The 23,121-nt window shown below is 33.4% G+C and overlaps 1 protein-coding gene across 3 annotated transcripts in view; it reads left to right on the forward strand.

The window, feature by feature from the left end:
• Positions 1-23,121, forward strand: part of LOC131140027 (bridge-like lipid transfer protein family member 1) — a 124,689-nt gene that overhangs the window by 62,177 nt on the left and 39,391 nt on the right. The window contains exons 48-63 of one of the 3 annotated variants that reach the window (XM_058090082.1): positions 732-1,305; positions 2,553-2,751; positions 3,848-4,111; positions 4,225-4,318; positions 7,318-7,368; positions 9,623-9,829; positions 12,058-12,293; positions 13,550-13,794; positions 13,908-14,013; positions 15,830-15,927; positions 16,020-16,208; positions 17,302-17,470; positions 19,656-19,867; positions 20,859-20,927; positions 22,789-22,987; positions 23,062-23,121. In XM_058090082.1, the coding sequence (XP_057946065.1) occupies positions 732-1,305; positions 2,553-2,751; positions 3,848-4,111; positions 4,225-4,318; positions 7,318-7,368; positions 9,623-9,829; positions 12,058-12,293; positions 13,550-13,794; positions 13,908-14,013; positions 15,830-15,927; positions 16,020-16,208; positions 17,302-17,470; positions 19,656-19,867; positions 20,859-20,927; positions 22,789-22,987; positions 23,062-23,121 (2,972 nt within the window). The remainder of the gene's footprint in view (positions 1-731; positions 1,306-2,552; positions 2,752-3,847; positions 4,112-4,224; positions 4,319-7,317; positions 7,369-9,622; positions 9,830-12,057; positions 12,294-13,549; positions 13,795-13,907; positions 14,014-15,829; positions 15,928-16,019; positions 16,209-17,301; positions 17,471-19,655; positions 19,868-20,858; positions 20,928-22,788; positions 22,988-23,061) is intronic. The other 2 variants (XM_058090084.1, XM_058090083.1) reach the window with 2 other exon arrangements.

Genomic DNA, 23,121 nt, shown 5'->3' on the forward strand with positions numbered 1-23,121 from the left:
TTTATTTTTTATTTTATTTTTATTTTATTTTTATTTTTATTTTTATTTTTATTTTTATTTTTATTTTATTTTATTTTTATTTTATTTTTATTTTATTTTTATTTTATTTTTATTTTATTTTTGATTTTATTTTTATTTATTTTTTTTATTTTTTTTTTATTTTATTTTATTTTTTATTTTATTTTTATTTTTATTTTTATTTTATTTTTTAATTTAATTTTAAAAAAATATATTTTTTAGTTTTTTTTCTGTAAAATGTAAAATTTATTTTTTTTATTTTTTTTATTTTTTAAAAAGGTTTTTCCATCAATTAACCCAAGTTTTTCCATCAATTAACCCAGCATGTTTTTGGAATGTGGGAGGAAACCGGAGTACCCGGAGAACATGCAAACTCCACACAGAGATGGCAGAGTGTGGAGCTTGTGTGATTAATTTATTATAATTAATTAATCATCCCCTGGCCCACTGGCTTAGTTTTTCTGAACGAGAAATCTTGTCATCTTTAAATCTTGTGACACTTTTAATAAATAATATGACATTATAGAAGTTTTTTCTGCAATTAAAAACATACTGTATATTTGCCTCTGGATGAGTATTATTACATTATTTTTTAATGAGCGCTATCAAAAATATTTTAATAATTTTTAAATATTTGTGATTTGAACGGGTCTTTTTCCGACCTGATCCCAGCACACGTCATCCATGCTAAAGTCTGTTTTTCCGACTTCCAGGCAAGGGATGGTGAACCTGCCGCCACTTGATTTCAAGCCGGCCCTTCTCATTGAGACGTTCAGCGTAAACGCCGTGGTGATGGAGAAGTCCACCAGCGCTCCGCAGGGCCCGTCCGCGGTCCCACTCTCCTTCCACGACCTCAACCGCCGCCACTACAACACATTCCACTGCGATTTCACCACGGCCTGCCAGTCCATCAGCCAACGCGTGGACATGGCGCTCGTGCGCCTCATCCACCAGTTCAGCACCATGATCGACGACATCAAAGCCACTCAGACGGACATCAAGCTTAACCGTTACACGGCCGGGTCAGCCTCGCCGACGCCGACGTTCAAGGCGCGACCGTATCGACATTTCAGGTCGTCCGACTTCAGCCGCAGCTCACGCGGTAGCCTCAACGGGACCAGGAGTGGCACGCAAACCCTGAAGAGCAAAAGAGGTTTCGGTGGTGGAGGGGCAGGGGTGGTGGGGGGTTTGCCACCCAACGGACCGCCATCAGCCATGGACACGCTGGGGAGACGGGAGCACAGGGGACGCGGATCGCTTGGACGTTCGGAACGTCGGACCTCTAAGGTAACCGGTTTGTTGGTACTCTATATTTTCCTCATGACCGCATAAACACGTACATTTGGGCGAGTGGTTAGCACGCAGACCTCACAGCTAGGAGACCAGGGTTCAATTCCACCCTCGGCCATCTCTGTGTGGAGTTTGCATGTTCTCCCCGTGCATGCGTGGGTTTTCTCCGGGTACTCCGGTTTCCTCCCACATTCCATAAATTAAATTAAATTAGATTAGATTAGATTAAATTAAATTAAATTAAATTAAATTAAATTAAATTAAATTAAATTAATTATTAGTGAATAATAAAAATGGCTTTCTAACGGTGTATTATGTCACATTTTACAGAAAAAAAAACTAAAAAATATATTTGTTTTAGGCTGCACGGCGGTCGAGTGGTTAGCGCGCAGACCTCACAGCTAGGAGAACAGAGTTCAATCCCACCCTCGGCCATGTCTGTGTGGAGTTTGCATGTTCTCCCCGTGCATGCGTGGGTTTTCTCCGGGTACTCCGGTTTCCTTCCACATTCCAAAAACATGCTAGGTTAATTGATACAAAAACTTAATTAAATTAAAATAAAATAAAATAAAATAAAATATATTAAATTAAAATAAATTAAATTAAAATAAATTAAATTATCAGTAAATGATAAAGATGGCTTTCTAACGGTGTATTATCTCACATTTTACAGAAAAAAAAAATAGATTTGTTTTAGGCTGCACGGCGGTCGAGTGGTTAGCGCGCAGACCTCACAGCTAGGAGACCCGAGTTCAATTCCACCCTCGGCCATCTCTATGTGGAGTTTGCATGTTCTCCCCGTGCATGCGTGGGTTTTCTCCGTGTACTCCGGTTTCCTCCCACATTCCAAAAACATGCTAGGTTAATTGATGGAAAACTTTTTTAAAAAGAAAATAATTAAATTTAAAATTAAATTAAATTAAATTATCAGTGAATGATAAAGATGGCTTTCTAACGGTGTATTATCTCACATTTTACAGAAAAAAACTAAAAAATATATTTGTTTTAGGCTGCACGGCAAAGTGTAATGCACGCTTACAAACACAAGAGGGAGCCAGTAGTCAGGCATTATGGAAAAACTTGAACTAGATATAACAAACAGTATGTAACTGTAACTGTGTTTAGCTTTACACCAATAACAGTCCTGCCAAAAGCTTTTGTTCACAACAAGGCCCCAATAGACAATTTAAGGACCCTTTTACAGTAATTGTAAAATATTACGGAATCTCTGTGTCATTTTCCAGGTGTCCAGAAAGGGCTCCCGTGACGTGGCCGATCACACGGCGATCCAGATGGACGACTCGGACTCCATCACAGTGTCGGAGCAGAGCGAGCCGTCAGCAGAATGTTGGCAGAACATGTACAAGCTGCTCAACTTCTACTCGCTCATCTCAGATCCCACAGGCATCCTGGAGAGAAGCTCTGCCGAGAACTGTCTTCCAGGTGGGAATCATTCACCAGCGCTTTTTGAGCTTTTTGCCACAACATACCAAATGATTTCACAAGGTCGGATTCAGTAATTGTCCTCTTAAACGGCCTTTGTTAAGACGCTTAAATGCTCTCCAGTGGTGGTGTTCTTGGTAATGGTAATGGTTTAATTTCATTTGAACATGCATCAGATTACAATTGAATGCATCCCATAATCAGTTCACAGTTCCACATGTCCAAAAGGAGTAGGAAGAAGCAAAGCTTATTAAATCCTACCCCTCCATCTGGTACTTTTACAATCAGTAACTGTTACATTTGTTCACTTCCTGCTTTCCTAATATAATTTTATATTTTTTAAATGTAATTAAAAAAAAATGTTTTTAATTTTTTTTATATTTAAAAAAAAAAATTCATGTTTTTATTTCATTTGAACATGCATCAGGTTATAATTGAATGCATCCCATAATCAGTTCCCAGTTCCACATGTCCAAAAGGAGTAGGAAGAAGCTAAGCTTATTAAATCCTACCCCTCCATCTGGTACTTTTACAATCAGTAACTGTTACATTTGTTCACTTCCTGCTTTCCTAATATAGTTTTTTTGTTTTTTTATAAATGTATAAATTTTTTATTATTTTGATATTTTATATTATTTATATTATTATAAAATTATTATGATAAAATTTTGTATATTACTTTATTATTATTTATATATTATTATTATTAAAAAAAAATTGTTCATTTGTTTTTTTTTTGTTTTTTTGTTTTTGTTTTTTTTTTTGTCACGTACCGAAGTACGTGATTTTTTTTGTGTGAGGGGGATAAAATGAATCAATTTTGGACTAAGGCTGAGAAAATTCCGGTTTCCTCCCACATTCCAAAAACATGCTAGGTTAATTAGCGACTCCAAATTGTCCATAGGTATGAATGTGAGTGTGAATGGTTGTTTGTCTATATGTGCCCTGTGATTGGCTGGCCACCAGTCCAGGGTGTACCCCACCTCTCGTCCCAAGACAGCTGGGATAGGCTCCAGCATTCCCGGGACCCTCGTTAGGATAAGCGGTATAAAATGAATATCCATTGCCCATAATATGGTTCCTCTATTTTCCACAGAAGGTGTTCACCGGCCCTCAGAGCCGCTCTGTAACGTCATCTTTGAGAACGAACAACAAGAACCCACCACACCCACAAGGCCCCCGGTTACGGGTGGAAGGCGGCGAAGCCTGGTGAGCTCCGAGCCCCAGCACGTCACCCTCATCGTGTTTGGCATCGGCATGGTGAACCGCACCCACTTGGAAGCGGACATCGGAGGACTCACCATGGAGGCTGAACTCAAGAAGATCCATGGCAGTTTTACCCTCAAGGAGAAGATGAAAGGTCATTCTTAGTAGAAGATTACAAATCACATGCAAAATCATATTCTGAATCACATTCTTGGTAGTAAGAAACAATTTTTTTTTTTTGATTGCATCTTTTTGTTGCCCCTGCAGATATCCTCCATCAGAAAATGACTGAGACGTGTGCATCAGCTCACATCGGAGGAGTGAACATCGTACTGCTAGAGGGCTTAACACCAGACATTCAGTACGTACAAAGCCTCTCATCTCACACAAAATATGATTTTTTATATTGTCGTCTTTTTTAGCGTTTTGTACTTTAAAACAAGTGTTACATCCTGACGTACGTAGTACTACACCAGAGGTAGGGAACCTATGGCTCGGGAGCCAGGTAGGGCTCTTTTGATGACTGTATCTGGCTCTCAAGCATTTCTTACCACAATAAAAATGTATTTTTGCTAACATTTTAAAGTAAACATCACAGAAATCACAGTTAAAAATATTAAAAATCAACAACTTTCTTATGCATTTTAATCCGTCCATATATTTTCAACTGCAATATGGCCGACCATATCTATCTTTCCTGATGATATTTTCCAGGTCAAACACCAAAACTCGATTATTACTGGGTAATGCGGTAGTGTACCTCGGTCATTAAGATGTAAATGTAAACTTTCCTCCTTTAGTCAAATAGTTACCTAGCTAAAGCTGCAGAAGCAAGCCTTCTGGCAAAGATGGCCAAAAGAATGAAATATACTGAGTACGGTGCAAAACCATGCAGCAGCAGAAGTTGTATTAATGCAGGGGTGCTCATTAAGTCGATCGCGAGCTACCGGTCGATCGCGGAGGTGGTACTGGTCGATCGCTGGTCGATCGCGGCGTGACATTAAAAAAATATCATCCCAGCATCAATGCCGTCACTTGATTGATATACAGGGCAGCCATTCAGATGACAACTGAATGTTGCCCTTCGGGCGACCAATCAAATCAAACAACGTCTCTAAGTGCAGCAGAACTTACGATGTCAGCCTATCATCCATCCCCGTTACTTGATTGACATACAGGACAACCAGTCAGATGACAACTGAATTTGGACCTTTAGGTCACCGCTCATGCGTAAACAACGATGCAAAGTGCTAAGCTAGTCGGCGAATTGCGTCAGATTTTAAGCCCTCGCTAAAGTTTATGGTCACTAAAATGAGTGAAGGAGCTGGACCAAGTAAGAAGGCAAAAACTGGACCAAGTAAAAAGGCAAAAAACATATCACTTCCATACGGATATGGAATATTATACGGATATTATGATACGGATATTATCCATGACTGATAAACATTTGGAAGTGTGCTTGAGGCTGGCTATCAGCAGCTACTGTCCGGACTATGCATCCCTGGCTGGTTCAATTCAGTGCAAGTCATCAAAGTAAACTCAGGTAATTACAAAAAATGTTAATAGTTAATTATGTGTGTTTTGCAATATTGGCTCATTTGGTTATGTAAGGTACATCAACATACATTGTACGTACAAATAATCCTCAATACATTTGAAAATAAATAGATGTTTTGCATTTTTGTAGTGGGTAGATCATTTTGACTCGGTCATTTTAAAAGTAGCTCGCATGCTGAAAAAGTGTGAGCACCCCTGCATTAATGGCAGCAAGTATTTGATTTATTATTGGACACTGCGCTGCTCACAAAAGTGTGCTGGCCACACCCCCTTGGCGTGGGGTAGTGTGCCTGGTCTACGTAATTAGAGCCCATTATATCTAAAACTGTTGGTCTTACATAAAAATGCACACATTTTATTGCATTCAATGTTTAAAAAAATGTATATGGCTCTCACAGATACACATTTTAAAATATCTGGTCTTCATGGCTCTTGTAGGCAAAAAGGTTCCCGACCCCTGTACTACACACATGGGCTATGCAATTAAAAAAAAAAAAATGTGGCCAGCACAAACAGGAAGTGGTATAGCTTTTAGATGGAAGACTGTCGTATGTTTCCACTTCACCGGGGCAGTGCCCCTCGCTGCGTTGGTACGCAAATTAATGGTTTTATTTCATTTGAACTTGCATCATGTTACAATTAAATGCATCACAATCAGTTCAGTTTTTTTTTTTATAAATGTATACATTTTTTATTATTATTTTGATATTTTATATTATTATTTTATATTATCAGAAAATTATTATTAACATTTTTACATTATTTTTTTATATTATTATTTTATAATAATTATATTAATATTATATAATATTATTTTATTATTATTATTATAAAATGTTTTGTTTGTTCATTTGTTTTTGTATTTTTTTTTGTCATGTACCGAAGTACGAGATAATCTGACCATCCAATGGCCAGCCAATGTACTTTCAAACTTGCGACACACGTAAAAAAAATAATAATTAAAAACACTTTAAAAAAAAAAGGTAAAAAAAATAAATAAATAAGAAAAACTTAAATTATATTAGAAAGGTGTGAACAAGTTCAAATGAAATTAAACCATTACCAAATTATTTTCTGCATTCACGCAGTAAAACCTTTGCACAAGAGCGAGCCAGAAAAGGTTTTATTTAATTTGAACATGCATCGGATTACAATTGAATGCATCCCATAATCAGTTCACAGTTCCACATGTCCAAAAGGAGTAGGAAGAAGCAAAGCTTATTAAATCCTACCCCTCCATCTGGTACTTTTACAATCGGTAACTGTTACATTTGTTCACTTCCTGCTTTCCTAATATAGTTAAAAAAAAAATTTTTTTATAAATGTATACATTTTATTTTTATATTTTATATTATTATTTTATATTATTTTAAAATTATTATAAAAAATATTATTGTTTATGTAATTTCTTTTTTTTTTAATTTTTATTTTATTTTTGTCACGTTCCGAAGTACTCGGTGATATGAGCATCCAATGCCATAATGGGTACCATAGTAAGTGTCAATATAGTGATATATATATTTACTTCATTAAATATTATATTATATTTACTTCATTATTAAGTAATTTAGTCATTCTATAGACGCTACGTGAGTGCTTACTTGCCGGTTTGGTTTAAATAAAGACCATTTTCTTTCAGGCAGGGGTTTTCGAAGTCTGATATCATGACTTACTATACTGACCATAGAATTATTACTATGCTGCTATATGCGATACATTCTTTATCCTAGGCGAGTCGTTTACCTTTTTCTCTGCTCTTCCTGTGTTTTGTTCTGTTGCTTCCTCTGAAAACTCCATGCATAGACTGGAGGATTTCCCAACATCTCCTACCAGCACAGCAAAACAAGAGTTTCTGTATGTTATGGCTGCCTTCCAAGGCTCGCATACTGTATATTTGTGTTTGGAAAATCAAAATGTTTTTCAGTGTTTATGCGTCATTTGTCTCTCATCGTCTATTCCACATGCGTGTCTGTGTGCATGAAGTCATTTAAAATTTTTAAATTTTTAATTTATTTTAGTGGATAAACATTTGCGTTCTTCTCCTTCTCCAGAAAAAAAGAAATTAAAAATTTTAATTCACATTTTTAATTTTTAATTTATTAAAAAATATAATTAACATTTTTAATTTATTTTATCCACTTAAATAAATTAAAAATTAAAAATTTTAATATTTTTTTTAATTTAAAATTGTAATTTAAATTTTTAGCAAATGTTTATTCACTAAAATAAATGAAAAATTAATTTTTAATAAATATTTTTAATTTTTGATTTATTTTAGTGGATAAACATTTGCGTTCTTCTCCTTCTCCAGAAAAAAATAAATTAAAAATTTTAATTAACATTTTTAATTTTTAATTTATTAAAAAATATAATTAACATTTTTAATTTATTTTATCCACTTAAATAAATTAAAAATTAAAAATTAATATTTTTTTTTTCAATTTAAAATTGTAATTTAAATTTTTAGCAAATGTTTATTCACTAAAATAAATGAAAAATTAATTTTTAATAAATATTTTTAATTTTTAATTTATTTTAGTGGATAAACATTTGCGTTCTTCTCCTTCTCCAGAAAAAAATTAATTAAAAATTTTAATTAACATTTTTAATTTATTAAAAAATATAATTAAAATTTTTAATTTATTTTATCCACTTAAATAAATTAAAAATTAAAAATTTTAATAAAATTTTTTAATTTAAAATTGTAATTTTAATTTTTAGCAAATGTTTATTCACTAAAATAAATTTAAAAAAAAATTTTATTCAAATTTTTTATTAGCATTTTAAATTAATTTTTAAGTATAAATGTTTATCCACTAAAATAAATTACAAATTAAAATTACAATTTTAAATAAAAAATTTTAATTAAAATTTTTAATCTTTAATTTATTTTAGTGGATAAACATTTGCTTTCTTCTCCTTCTCCAGAAAAAGTCTGATACTTTGTTGTAAAAGTCTGATCACCACCTGGTGAGCTTGGATGTGTGTGTGTGTGTGTGTATAATGTGTAATAAATAAAAAATTTTAATTAAAAATTTTTATAAAAAAATTTTTAATTTAAAATTGTAATTTTAATTTTTAATTTATTTTAGTGGATAAACATTGCTTTCTTCTCCTCCTTTAAATAAAACATTTTAATTACAATTTTTAATTTTTTTTTTTCTGGAGAAGGAGAACAAAGCAAATGTGTATCCACTAAAATAAATTAAAAATTATTTTTTTAATTTAAAATTGTAATTTTTAGCAAATGTTTATTCACTAAAATAAATTAAAAATAAAAAATTAAATTTTTAATTAAATTTTTTAATTTTTAATTTATTTTAGTGGATAAACATTTGCTTTCTTCTCCTTCTCCAGAAAAAAATAAATTAAAAATTTTAATTAACATTTTTAATTTTTTATTTATTACAAGTTTTAATTAACATTTTTAATTTATTTTATCCACTAAAATAAATTAAAAATTAAAATTTTTAATAGAATTTTTTAATTTAACATTGTAATTTTAATTTAAAAATTAAAAAAAAAATTAATTCAAAATTGTAATTTTAATTTTTAGCAAATGTTTATTCACAAAATAAATTTTAAATTAAAATTTTTAATTCAAATTTTTTATTAAAATGTTTAATTTTTAAGTATAAATGTTTATCCACTAAAATAAATTACAAATTAAAATTACAATTTTAAATAAAAAATTTGATTTAAAATTTTTAATCTTTCATTTATTTTAGTGGATAAACATTTGCTTACATTTGCGCTTGCAGTACTGCAATACCGCTTCCCGTAGGACATGTCTTAGTATTTTATTTTCCGGTTACCAAAGTATAACGGTGTATAATGACTACATTAAAGACACTACACAGGCTATAGAAAGTCATGGTTTTATATTCACATAGAATTTGGAGGTCGCTTCAGTATTTTAAACATATAGAAATGTAATAGATGCACCGTGCTCGATGATGCAATACATGCTGTCAACTTGTGAACGTGCCCTCAGTGTCACAGTCACTCATTCGTCTCACATCTGCATGACTTTTCCGTAATCCTGTTGACGTTTCCGCCCTTTTTTCCGCCCTCGTCCGCCCTCGTCACTCTCCTTTCTGTGTTGCAGAACCGTGGTCAAATGCAACATCGCCAAGTCTCAGGCCTTGTACAGCGCCCAACGCGGACTCAAAACCAACAACGCCGCCGTCTTCAAAGTGGGAGCCATCATGATCAACATCCCCCAGCACCCGGCTACTCTGCACAGCATGATGGTCCGCAGCTCCCATCAGCTCTCGAAGCAGATCTCCGACCTCATCCGCCAGCCATCAAACGTGTACGTCTGCTTTGCTGAAGTCTTCTTCCGATTTTTATTATTAATTTAAAAACTGTAATTTTAATTTAAAAAATGTAATAAAAAAATTTAATTTAAAATTGTAATTTTAATTTTTAGCAAATGTTTATTCACAAAAATAAATTAATTCAATTTTTTTATTAAAATTTTTAATTATTTTTAAGTATAAATGTTTATCCACTAAAATAAATTACAAATTAAAATTACAATTTTAAATAAAAAATGTTAATTAAAATATAACGTCTGCTTTGCTGAAGTCTTCTTCCGATTTTTATTATTAAATTAAAAACTGTAATTTTAATTAAAAAAATGTAATAAAAAATTTTAATTTAAAATTTTAATTTTAATTTTTAGCAAATGTTTATTCACAAAAATAAATTTGAAATTAAAATTTTTAATTCAATTTTTTTATTAACATTTTTAATTATTTTGAAGTATAAATGTTTATCCACTAAAATAAATTACAAATTAAAATTACAATTTTAAATAAAAAATGTTAATTAAAATTTAAAATCTTTCATTTATTTTAGTGGATAAACATTTGCTTTCTTCTCCTTCTCCAGAAAAAGTCTGATACTACAGCCATCAAACGTGTACGTCTGCTTTGCTGAAGTCTTCTTCCGATTTTTATTATTAATTTAAAAACTGTAATTTTAATTTAAAAAATGTAATAAAAAATTTTAATTTAAAATTGTAATTTTAATTTTTAGCAAATGTTTATTCACAAAAATAAATTTGAAATTAAAATTTTTAATTCAATTTTTTTATTAAAATTTTTAATTATTTTTAAGTATAAATGTTTATCCACTAAAATAAATTACAAATTAAAATTACAATTTTAAATGAAAAATGTTAATTAAAATTTAATGTCTGCTTTGCTGAAGTCTTCTTCCGATTTTTATTATTAATTTAAAAACTGTAATTTTAATTTAAAAAATGTAATAAAAAATTTTAATTTAAAATTGTAATTTTAATTTTTAGCAAATGTTTATTCACAAAAATAAATTTGAAATTAAAATTTTTAATTCAATTTTTTTATTAAAATTTTTAATTATTTTTAAGTATAAATGTTTATCCACTAAAATAAATTACAAATTAAAATTACAATTTTAAATAAAAAATGTTAATTAAAATTTAACGTCTGCTTTGCTGAAGTCTTCTTCCGATTTTTATTATTAATTTAAAAACTGTAATTTTAATTTAAAAAATGTAATAAAAATTTTAATTTAAAATTGTAATTTTAATTTTTAGCAAATGTTTATTCACAAAAATAAATTTGAAATTAAAATTTTTAATTAAATTTTTTTAATTAAAATTTTTAATTATTTTTAAGTATAAATGTTTATCCACTAAAATAAATTACAAATTAAAATTACAATTTTAAATAAAAAATGTTAATTAAAATTTAAAATATTTCATTTATTTTAGTGGATAAACATTTGCTTTCTTCTCCTTCTCCAGAAAAAGTCTGATACTACAGCCATCAAACGTGTACGTCTGCTTTGCTGAAGTCTTCTTCCGATTTTTATTATAGACCGGTAGCCATGTTGGAAGTCTTAAATTAATCCTAAAATTAAAATATGACAGCATTTTTCCTGAGGTTTACAGCTTTGGGGGAAAAATATGATTTTTTTTTTTGTTTGTTTTAAATCATCAAAAGTCCATTTTTAATAACATGGGGCGTTAAATTTTAATAATAATAATAATACATTTTATTTGTATAGCGCTTTTCAAAATACTCAGACACTTTAGGGAAGCGCTACCATGGAAACCAAACCCATTATTTACTGTCTCCATTTTTTTTGTGTGGTTGAGGGCAGGGATTATCTACCATTTTAGCACTCATGGACATTTTTTTTTTTTAATTATTTGAGGATTTTTATTTTTTTTAATTTTCAGTACAGTCATTTCTCTCACTGTGCTGTTACTGGAAATTGTTTTTTGGACGTATTATACTTTCATTCTCGTGGAATTGTTGTTATATAATGATGGTGCTGATTAAAAAGGAAGCTGTCAGTGGACCGTAAAAAAAAACAAAAAAAAAAAAACAACACTTTACAGAAGAAGAAGTTGAATAAAAGCAATTAAACAGAATAAAAGATACATTAAAATACAACATTCAACATACAACATTTACCAGTAATAGCTCACTATTTAATGCAAAAAAACCTGTCCTGATGAATTAAGTATTTTTTCTTCTTTCTCCTCAGTCAACCTCCTAATAGAGAGGACACGCCCACCCCGCAGCCCTCGGACAAAGGATCAAGCATCAATCAAACGCCCGTCGAGGCCAACGAGTTTCCCCAGCTTCCGGAGGGACTGGAAAAGAAGCCCATCGTCCTCAAGTTCAGTGCCATGATGGACGGCATCACCATTGGTGCCGCCCTGCTACCGTCGTTGAAAGCAGAGTACAAAATGGGTCGAATGAAAAGCCACGGCATGACAGGTTGGTGGGGAAATCATCGTAGGCTCCAGGGGTAGAAAAACAGAAACCGTACCGGCCATTTTGGTAATGGTTTAATTTCATTTGAACATGCATCAGATTACGATTGAATGCATCCCATAATCAGTTCCCAGTTCCACATGTCCAAAAGGAGTAGGAAGAAGCAAAGCTTATTAAATCCTACCCCTCCATCTGGTACTTTTACAATCCGTAACTGTTACATTTGTTCACTTCCTGCTTTCCTAATATAATTTAATTTTATTTAATTGTATTTTTTTCATTAATTTTTTGTTTAATATTTTAAATGGTTTTATTTCATTTGAACATGCATCAGATTACAATTGAATGCATCCCATAATCGGTTCACAGTTCCACATGTCCAAAAGGAGTAGGTAGAAGCAAAGCTTATTAAATCCTACCCCTCCATCTGGTACTTTTACAATCAGTAACTGTTACATTTGTTCACTTCCTGCTTTCCTAATATAATTTAAGTTTATTTAATTGTATTTTTTTTCATTAAAATTTTTTTGTTTAATTTTTTAAATTTTTTTTAATGGTTTAATTTCATTTGAACATGCATCAGATTACAATTGAATGCATCCCATAATCAGTTCCCAGTTCCACATGTCCAAAAGGAGTAGGAAGAAGCAAAGCTTATTAAATCCTACCCCTCCATCTGGTACTTTTGCAATCAGTAACTGTTACATTTGTTCACTTCCTGCTTTCATAATATAATTTAAGTTCTTTTTTTGTTTTTTTTATTTATTTTATTTTTGTCATGTACCGAAGTATGAAGTGATTTTTTATTATATTTTTTTAATTAAAAAATATGTTTTTGTTTTTAATTTTTTTTTAGATTTTTTAAAAATGTTTTTATTTCATGTGAACATGCATCAGATTACAATTGAATGCATCCCATAATCAGTTCCCAGTTCCACATGTCCAAAAGGAGTAGGAAGAAGCAAAGCTTATTCAATCCTACCCCTCCATCTGGTACTTTTACAATCAGTAACTGTTACATTTGTTCACTTCCTGCTTTCCTAATATAATTTAAGTTTATTTAATTGTATTTTTTTATAATTTTTTTTTTAATAATCTTCAATAAAAATGAGTGTAACTTCGATCCAGCTGCAGTACCACTCCCGATTTTTCTTCTTTTCTTTTCTTTTTCTTTTCAACTATTTTTCAAGTCTCAGACAACAAGTTATATAACTCATACTAAACTATGACGCGTTCATCTCTTGTGTCTCCTTTTCCAGGAGCCCAAACCAGCTTCACCTTTGAGTTGCCCAATCACAAGCTTTGCTTCCAGTCCAAAGTCTCACCAGTGGACATGTCCGCCATGCCGCCATCAGCTAGCCTCACCTTACCTCCGGTCACCATGTCTGGCGAATACATCATGGAGGACCACGAGAGTCATTCAGACCAGGGCTGGGGTGCTGATGACTTCCCGGCCAAGCAAGGGAATTATCTCCAAGGGAACTACCTGCGCTGCGTGGCTGAGGTAGGGCAGGACTCGGAATGTGGATGTGATGAACGTGATATGTATTTGGGAATCACGGATGACGGATTCGCGAACTTTTTTTTATTTATTTTTTATTTTTTATTTTTTTTTAGATCGGCTCTTTTGAACACAACCTGACCACTGATCTGCTAAACCACCTAGTTTTCCTGCAGAAGGTTTTCATGAAGGAGGTCAATGAGGTCATCCAAAAGGTGTCAGGTAAGTTAAATAATAATAATAATAATAATACGTTTTATTTGTATAGTGGAGAAAAATAGAAGTTTTAGTTGTTTTTTGAAACTGGGAAGGTCAGGGCAAGCATGGAGTGAATGGGGCAAAGAGTTCCAAAGGGGGGGGGGGGGGGGGGGGCAGCGATGGAGAAGGCTCTGGTTCCCCAGGTTCGGAGCTTGGTCTTACAGGGGAGTGCCAGGAGGTTGGAGTCTGAGGAGCGAAGGGGACGCAGGGGGTTGTGTGGGTGAAGGAGGTCTGTGAGATATGGAGAGCTTTGTAGGAGATGAGAAGGACCTTGAAATGGATACGTTGGGGGACGGGAAGCCAGTGGAGGATGCCATCTTTAATTTAAAAAAATTGTTTTAAATTTAAAATTTAAAGTTTAATTTGTTTTTTTTAATAAAAAAAATGTTAATGGTTTAATTTCATTTGAACATGCATCAGATTACAATTGAGTGCATCCCATAATCAGTTCACAGTTCCACATAATTTAAGTTATTTTTATAAAAAAAATTTAATAAAAAGAACATTGGTCAAAATTATTTTAAAAATTAATTTTAATTAATTTTATTTATTTATTTATTTATTTTTATGGTTTTATTTCATTTGAACATGCATCAGATTACAATTGAGTGCATCCCATAATCAGTTCACAGTTCCACATAATTTAAGTTTTTTTAATGAAATTTTTTTAATAAAAAATTAGTCAAAATTATTTTAAAAATTAATTTTATTTATTCATTTATTTTTATGGTTTAATTTCATTTGAACATGCATCAGATTACAATTAAGTGCATCCCATAATCAGTTCACAGTTCCACATAATTTAAGTTATTTTTATTAAATTTTTCTAATTAAAAAAAATTGGTCAAAATTATTTTAAAAATTAATTTTAATTAATTTCATTAATTAATGAATTTATTTATTTTTATGGTTTTATTTCATTTGAACATGCATCAGATTACAATTGAGTGCATCACATAATCAGTTCACAGTTCCACATAATTTAAGTTTTTTTTATTTAATTTTTTTTATATAACAAATTAGTCAAAATTTTAAAAAAAAATAATTAATTAAAATTATTTTTTTTTAATTTTTATGGTTTATTTCATTTGAACATGCATCAGATTACAATTGAGTGCATCACATAATCGGTTCTTAAATTGTTAAAATTATATTAGGAAAGCAGGAAGTGAACAAATGTAACAGTTACTGATTGTAAAAGTACCAGATGGAGGGGTAGGATTTAATAAGCTTTGCTTCTTCCTACTCCTTTTGGACATGTGGAACTGGGAACTGATTATGGGATGCACTCAATTGTAATCTGATGCATGTTCAAATGAAATAAAACCATTAAAAAAAATTAAAAAAATATTAAAACATTAAAAAAAAAAATTAAAAAAAATACAATTAAATAAAATAAAATTATATTAGGAAAGCAGGAAGTGAACAAATGTAACAGTTAGTGATTGTAAAAGTACCAGATGGAGGGGTAGGATTTAATAAGCTTTGCTTCTTCCTACTCCTTTTGGACATGTGGAACTGGGAACTGATTATGGGATGCATTCAATTGTAATCTGATGCATGTTCAAATGAAATTAAACCATTACCACAAAACAAATTTAATTGTAATCATTACTGTTTCCTCCCTGATCAATACAGTAATTCTGATATTTGACATGAAATATTAACCTCTACACCACACACTGCAGCAAGGATTGGCACATAACTGTTACAAATAGAAATGTATTCTAATTCTAATCTTGTAGGATTGACATGCATGTGTTTGTTTTTTTTTCTTCAGGGGTAGAGCAGCCCATCCCGCTTTGGAACGAGCACGACACCTCAACAGATGCAGACAAGCCCAAAATACTTCTCTATTCTCTTAGCCTCATGTTCAAGGTACCTAATATTCAATTATATTCTGTATGAATGTGGACTAAGTCCGTCAAATGATGACTGGGGGTTTTCAAAGAAATGTCTCCTTTTCACAGGGGATTCAGATGACTGCCACCACCCCGTCGATGCGAGCCGTGCGCTTTGAGACGGGTCTGATTGAGCTGGAGCTATCCAACCGGATCCAGTGCAAAGCTCAGCCCGGTGGGAGCAGCAGTTACCTGAAGCTCTTTGGAAAATGTCAAGTCGATCTCAACCTCGCCCTCGGACAGATTGTCAAGCACCAGGTACGAATGGGTGTGTCCCCCCCACCCCCCAAGTTGTTTTCTCCCATATGAAAAGTCTTAATGTCACAGTTGCGCATCAGTCACTACAGTGTGTCATTCCGTACACTACCACTGATTTTTTTTAAATGAAGGTGATCATTTTTTTTTCATGCACTTAGGGCAGGGGTGCTCATTAAGTCGATCGCGAGCTACCGGTCGATCGCGGAGGTGGTACTGGTCGATCGCTGGTCGATCGCGGCGTGACATTAAAAAAATATCATCCCAGCATCAATGCCGTCACTTGATTGATATACAGGGCAGCCATTCAGATGACAACTGAATGTTGCCCTTCGGGCGACCAATCAAATCAAACAACGTCTCTAAGTGCAGCAGAACTTACGATGTCAGCCTATCATCCATCCCCGTTACTTGATTGACATACAGGACAACCAGTCAGATGACAACTGAATTTTGACCTTTAGGTCACCGCTCATGCGTAAACAACGATGCAAAGTGCTAAGCAAGTCGGCGAATTGCGTCAGATTTTAAGCCCTCGCTAAAGTTTATGGTCACTAAAATGAGTGAAGGAGCTGGACCAAGTAAAAAGGCAAAAACTGGACCAAGTAAAAAGGCAAAAAACATATCACTTCCATACGGATATGGAATATTATACGGATATTATGATACGGATATTATCCATGACTGATAAACATTTGGAAGTGTGCTTGAGGCTGGCTATCAGCAGCTACTGTCCGGACTATGCATCCCTGGCTGGTTCAATTTAGTGCAAGTCATCAAAGTAAACTCAGGTAATTACAAAAAATGTTAATAGTTAATTATGTGTGTTTTGCAATATTGGCTCATTTGGTTATGTAAGGTACATCAACATACATTGTACGTACAAATAATCCTCAATACATTTGAAAATAAATAGATGTTTTGCATTTTTGTAGTGGGTAGATCATTTTGACTCGGTCATTTTAAAAGTAGCTCGCATGCTGAAAAAGTGTGAGCACCCCTGACTTATGGGAAAAAAAATCCTGAACCAGGTTATCATAATGCGTGCATGAAAGGGCTTAGATGACTGACACCACTTTTTTTTTTTTTATGACAGGTTTACGAAGAGGCCGGCTCCGATTTCCACCAAGTGGCGTACTTTCGAACCCGGATCGGTTTGCGAAATGCTCTGCAGGAGGAGATCAGTGGCTCGTCTGACAAGGAGGCCGTTCTCATCACGCTCAACAGGCCAATCGTTTTTGCACAGCCGGTGGCGTTTGATAGAGGTGCGCTTTCTTTTTTCCGTTTTGTCACATCCAATACCAAAAAGTGTATCACAGTCTCAATAGATTGTGTACGATTACAATAGATTTTCCAGCACTGGAACATACAGATGCTGTATATTATATGCTGGTAATTATTCCTTAAAGTGTAAAACCCAATTGTAAATATATTTATAATAGTAGCCACGTATACATGGACCCAAATATTCCAATTCTATTCGGGTTATTTACTGAAACAAAGAATGTAACCTTTGTATACGCCTCATTCCGAAACAAAAATGCCAATCCGAATGAATATATAATGGGATTCCCATGAGGTGGAATATTCTTTTCCCCAATCCGATTGAGGTATCTTGTACCCGCTCAAACGGAAAGTTGTCAAGGTGCGTACTTTCGGCGCATGCTCAGGTGCGACGTAACACGCAGAGGTTTTGAAAATGGCGGCGAGCAGTCATCACTGGACTAGAGCGGAAAGTTCATTTTTTATACAAACTTTAAAAAAAAATGAACGGAATTGCAAGACTGGACGGCTGAAAAATTATTTATTATTTTTAATTTATTATTATTTAATTTATTTATTAAAACTTATTAAAATTTATTTATTAAAATGTATTAACATTATTAATAAATTATTTATATATATATTTTTTATTTATATATATTTATAAATATTCATATTTATTAAAAATTAATCCCATCCCCTTCTTCGGTTTTAAAAATGGCGGCGAGCGGTCATCACTGGACTACAGCGGAAAGTTCATTTTTTATACAAACTTTAAAAAAAAATGAACGGAATTGCAAGACTGGACGGCTGAAAAATTATTTATTATTTTTAATTTATTATTATTTAATTTATTTATTAAAACTTATTAAAATTTATTTATTAAACTGTATTAAAATTATTAATAAATTATTTATATATATATTTTTTATTTATATATATTTATAAATATTCATATTTATTAAAAATTAATCCCATCCCCTTCTTCGGTTTTAAAAATGGAGGCGAGCAATCGGCACTGGACTGCTGCGGAATTTTTTTTTTTTGGATTCAAACAAAATTTCAAGACCGGACGAACGAAAAACTGGCATTACAGAGTTATTCCGACAAGTGAAAAAAAAAAACTCGAGTAAGTCGGTATCACGTGATGTTGGTGTTTACGTTTTACTGGGCATGCCCTATTGACTATTCTGGTTGATTATTGCGGCGCGTGTAGACAAGAGATTGGAATATTCCTTTCCATTATACCAGGGGTCTCCAACACGAGGCCCCCCGCCTTGATATGAAAGTTTAATGTTAGTTGCGGCCCGCACAAGTTTGATATGGATGCTGTATGGTATCATGTACCCAGAAAAAATGATTACGTTTGATTCATGTTCATGTTAAAGGTTAAATAACTGTTAATAGTTATCCTCCCTATCCGTGTGGAAGTGGTAAGTTTTTGACTATTTAAGTTGAAAGGAAATAACTTGGAGGCTACCGTTTAGGTCGCTAGCTGACTCTAGTTTGCGAGTTAGCATGTGTCTCAAGAGTCTGCAGTTTCGCAATATGTTGTAAATAAAAAAAGTATAAATGTGACTATACTTTCATATCAAGGCGGGGGCCTCAAACTAGTGTCCGCGGGCCGCGTGTTTGAGACCACTGTCCTAAACTTTTGTGCTTGAGCCCAGTCTCCTGTGTTTGATTAATGTTCATGTTAAAGGTTAAATAACTGTTAATAGTTATCCTCCCTATGCGTGTGGAAGTGGTAAGTTTTTGGCTATTTAAGTTTAAAGGAAATAACTTGGAGGCTACTGTTTAGGTCGCTAGCTGACTCTAGTTTGCGAGTTAGCATGTGTCTCAAGACCCTGCAGTTGCGCAATATGTTGTAAATAAAAAGAGTATAAATGTGACTATAGTCGTGTTTTGTCATGTCTACAGGGCTCTAATAATGCTTTGTTCATTTTAATATGAAAAATAATAATTTGTCTACCCACCAACTATATATGGTTTCTTAAGTTTTTATTATTTGGTGTTTTATTATTATTATTATATTTATTTTTTACTGATTGATTGATTTTCTTTATTCTTGATTTATTTATTTTTCATTTTATTTTGTGTAGAAAAATAAAAAGTTGCTTTTTCTCTTGTTTATTTCCAACCGTGACTTTGTAACGCTCTTCTTATCTACCCGGGTATCCTCTGCAGCTGTGCTCTTCTGGCTGAATTACAAGGCAGCGTATGACAACTGGAATGAACAGCGTCTGGCCCTGAACAAGGACATCCATGTGGCCACTAAAGAGGTGGTGGACAAGCTGCCGGGAATCCAGCAGACCTCGGCCCAAGCCTTCAGTACCCTCTTCCTTCAACTGACCGTCAATGACCTGGGCATCTGCCTCCCCATCACCAACGCGTCCCAGGTAATCGGCTTTAATTAATATTTAAGGACTTAGAATAGAATCGTTTTTTTTTTACATTTGGTAAATTAGATTCATTCATTCATTCATTTTCTACCGCTTTTTCCTCACGAGGGTTGTGGGGGTGCTGGAGCCTATCCCAGTTGTCTTTTTGGGGCGAGAGGCGGGGTACACCCTGGACTGGTTGCCAGCCAATCACAGGGCACATATAGACAAACAACCATTCACACTCACATTCATACCTATGGACAATTTGGAGTGGCTAATTAACCTAGCATGTTTTTTTGGAATGTGGGAGGAAACCGGAATTACCCAGAAGAAAATCCACGCATGCACGGGGAGAACATGCAAACTCCACGTAGAAATGGCCGAGGGTGGAATCGAACTCGGGTCTCCTAGCTGTAAGGCCTGCACGCTAATCACTCAGCTCGATTGTAAACATTCATTCATTCATTTTCTACTGCTTATCCTCACAAGGGTTACGGCCGTGCTGGAGCCTATCCCAGCTGTCTTTGGGCGAGAGGCGGGGTACACCCTGGACTGGTGGCCAGCCAATCACAGGGCACATATAGACAAACAACCATTCACACTCACATTCATACCTATGGACAATTTGGAGTCGCTAATTAACCTAGCATGTTTTTGGAATGTGGGAGGAAACCGGAGTACCCGGAAGAAAATCCACGCATGCACGGGGAGAACATGCAAACTCCACATAGAAATGAGGGTGGAATTGAACTCGGGTCTCCTAGCTGTGAGGCCTGCGTGCTAAACACTCATTCGCCGTGCAGCCCCATTTGTCTCTTTACTCCAGAATTTCTTTCTACCCCAAAATGTCATTTTTTTTAGCAACCATTTTTAACGACTTATAGTTTAGTATTACAGTTTGTTGACGTTCCTCATTCAAATGTCAGTTGATGTTAGACTTCTACTACGACTTTGATGTAAAGCATATTTGGGTGTATTATTACCATGCCATGACTTATTTCCATAGAAAGGACAAGCACCTGGTACAGAGGGTGTCAACTCTGAATCGGGTCCCCGCAAATCAAAATCCCAAAAAGTAAACCTGCTATTTATTTACCTTGTAATGTCTCGCTGAGGGGACAACCAATGGCTGACTGTCAACGTCAATCTTCTAAGGAATCTGTTGCAAATTTGCATTGTCTAAAACAGTGGTGACTTCAAAGTTCAATTCCCAACTTTTGTCTTTACTAACAGAGGTGGTGGTATCTGAATCGTTTTCGGGGTGGGCCTTAACTTTGGGTTAAAACCACATGAAATAATGTCATTCTTTTTCAGGACAATCACTTTTTTTTTAATACCAAATGATTAAATTCACTAAATCACTTGTGGGAGCAAGCATGTTGAACTTAAATTACCTGAATTTCTGCAATTAATTGTCTAAATTTGTTTAAATACATTGATATTATGATCTGATACATGTTGTGTATTCAGAAATTCAGGTAATATGGGTAATGGTTTTCCTGTCGTGAAATGTCGTGGTAACATTCCACTGTAGCTTTTCGTCGTTTGATTTTATTGATTGTAAGATATCCCTTTATTCGTCCCTCAGTGGGGAAATTTGCATTGCACAACGGCAAAGAGAACAGAATCAGTTAAGCAGTACAAAATACACAATAAAAAAATAAACAATACAAACAACCCAAGTATTAACAAATTAACAATTTTACCAGAGTTATGCAAAAAAAAGGCCAGTAAGGATAATTCATAATGCCGCCTACAGAGAACATACTAACTCCTTATTTCTAAAATGACAAATACTTCAACTTGCTGATATAGTTCATCTAATTAAACAGCTAAAATAATGCATAAGGCTAAAAATAAACCAATTAGCTAAAAATGTCATCCAATACTTCTCTACAAGAGAGGAGAAATATGATCTCAGGGAAGAAGTACATTTGAAACACTTCTATGCTAGGACTACGTTATGCTAGCCATAGCATTTCAGTATGTGGAATCAAACTATGGAATGGATTGAGTAAGGACCTCAAACAATGCACATATTACAAAAATAAAATTAAAAAAAACTATAAAATTGTATTAGGAAAGCAGGAAGTGAACAAATGTAACAGTTAGTGATTGTAAAAGTACCAGATGGAGGGGTAGGATTTAATAAGCTTTGCTTCTTCCTACTCCTTTTGGACATGTGGAACTGTGAACTGATTATGTGATGCATTCAATTGTAATCTGATGCATGTTCAAATGAAATAAAACCATTAAAAAAAAAATTAAAACAATTAAAAACATTTTTTTAATTAAAAAAATAAAATAAAAAACTCAAATTGTATTATGGAAAGCAGGAAGTGAACAAATGTGAACAAACTGTGAACTGATTATGTGATGCATTCAATTGTGATATGATGTTCAAATGAAATAAAACCATAAAAATTTTTTAAAAAATTAAAAAAAAAAATTTAATTAAAATAAAAAATGTGTATTATGGAAAGCAGGAAGTGAACAAATGTAACAGTTACTGATTGTAAAAGTACCAGATGGAGGGGTAGGATTTAATAAGCTTTGCTTCTTCCTACTCCTTTTGGACATGTGGAACTGGGAACTGATTATGGGATGCATTCAATTGTAATCTGATGCATGTTCAAATGAAATAAAACCATAAAAAAATTAAAACAATTAAAAAAAAAAAATTTTAATAAAAAAAAATAAAATTAAAAAAACTCAAATTATATTAGGAAAGCAGGAAGTGAACAAAGACAGCTTTTTTCTAAACAAGAAATATCTCATGAGATCTCGTGACACCCATAATCATTATATTAGTATAGTATCTAAAAGTGATAAAAAGCAAAGTGAAGTGTTACCATTCTGCAGTCAATACTACTGTAAGTATTTATGTTTACCTGTACTACCGAGTCACTCATCCCACTTTCCCACTTCACCACCAGGCAAACCACAGCATAGATTTCGACACCGGCTCAGCTCTCGTCTTAACCATTGAGAGCACGTTGATCACCGCCTGCTCATCCGAGTCCTTGGTGAGCAAAGGCCACTTCAAGAATTTCTGCATCCGCTTCGCTGAAGGCTTTGAGACCTCTTGGGACGACTGGAAACCCGAAATCCGAGGCGATCTGGTCATGAATGCTTGTAAGTGAAAACACTTTAGTTTCCTGTGACTGAATTTCATTCATCATTGAAGTATTTTGGTCATGTGTACTCAGGTATAGTACCCGATGGTACATACGAAGTATGTTCCAGGACCACGGGGCAGCCATCTGCTG

Source organism: Doryrhamphus excisus, chromosome 13 (genome assembly GCF_030265055.1).
Source record: "Doryrhamphus excisus isolate RoL2022-K1 chromosome 13, RoL_Dexc_1.0, whole genome shotgun sequence".
Classification (NCBI taxonomy): Eukaryota; Metazoa; Chordata; class Actinopteri; order Syngnathiformes; family Syngnathidae; genus Doryrhamphus; species Doryrhamphus excisus.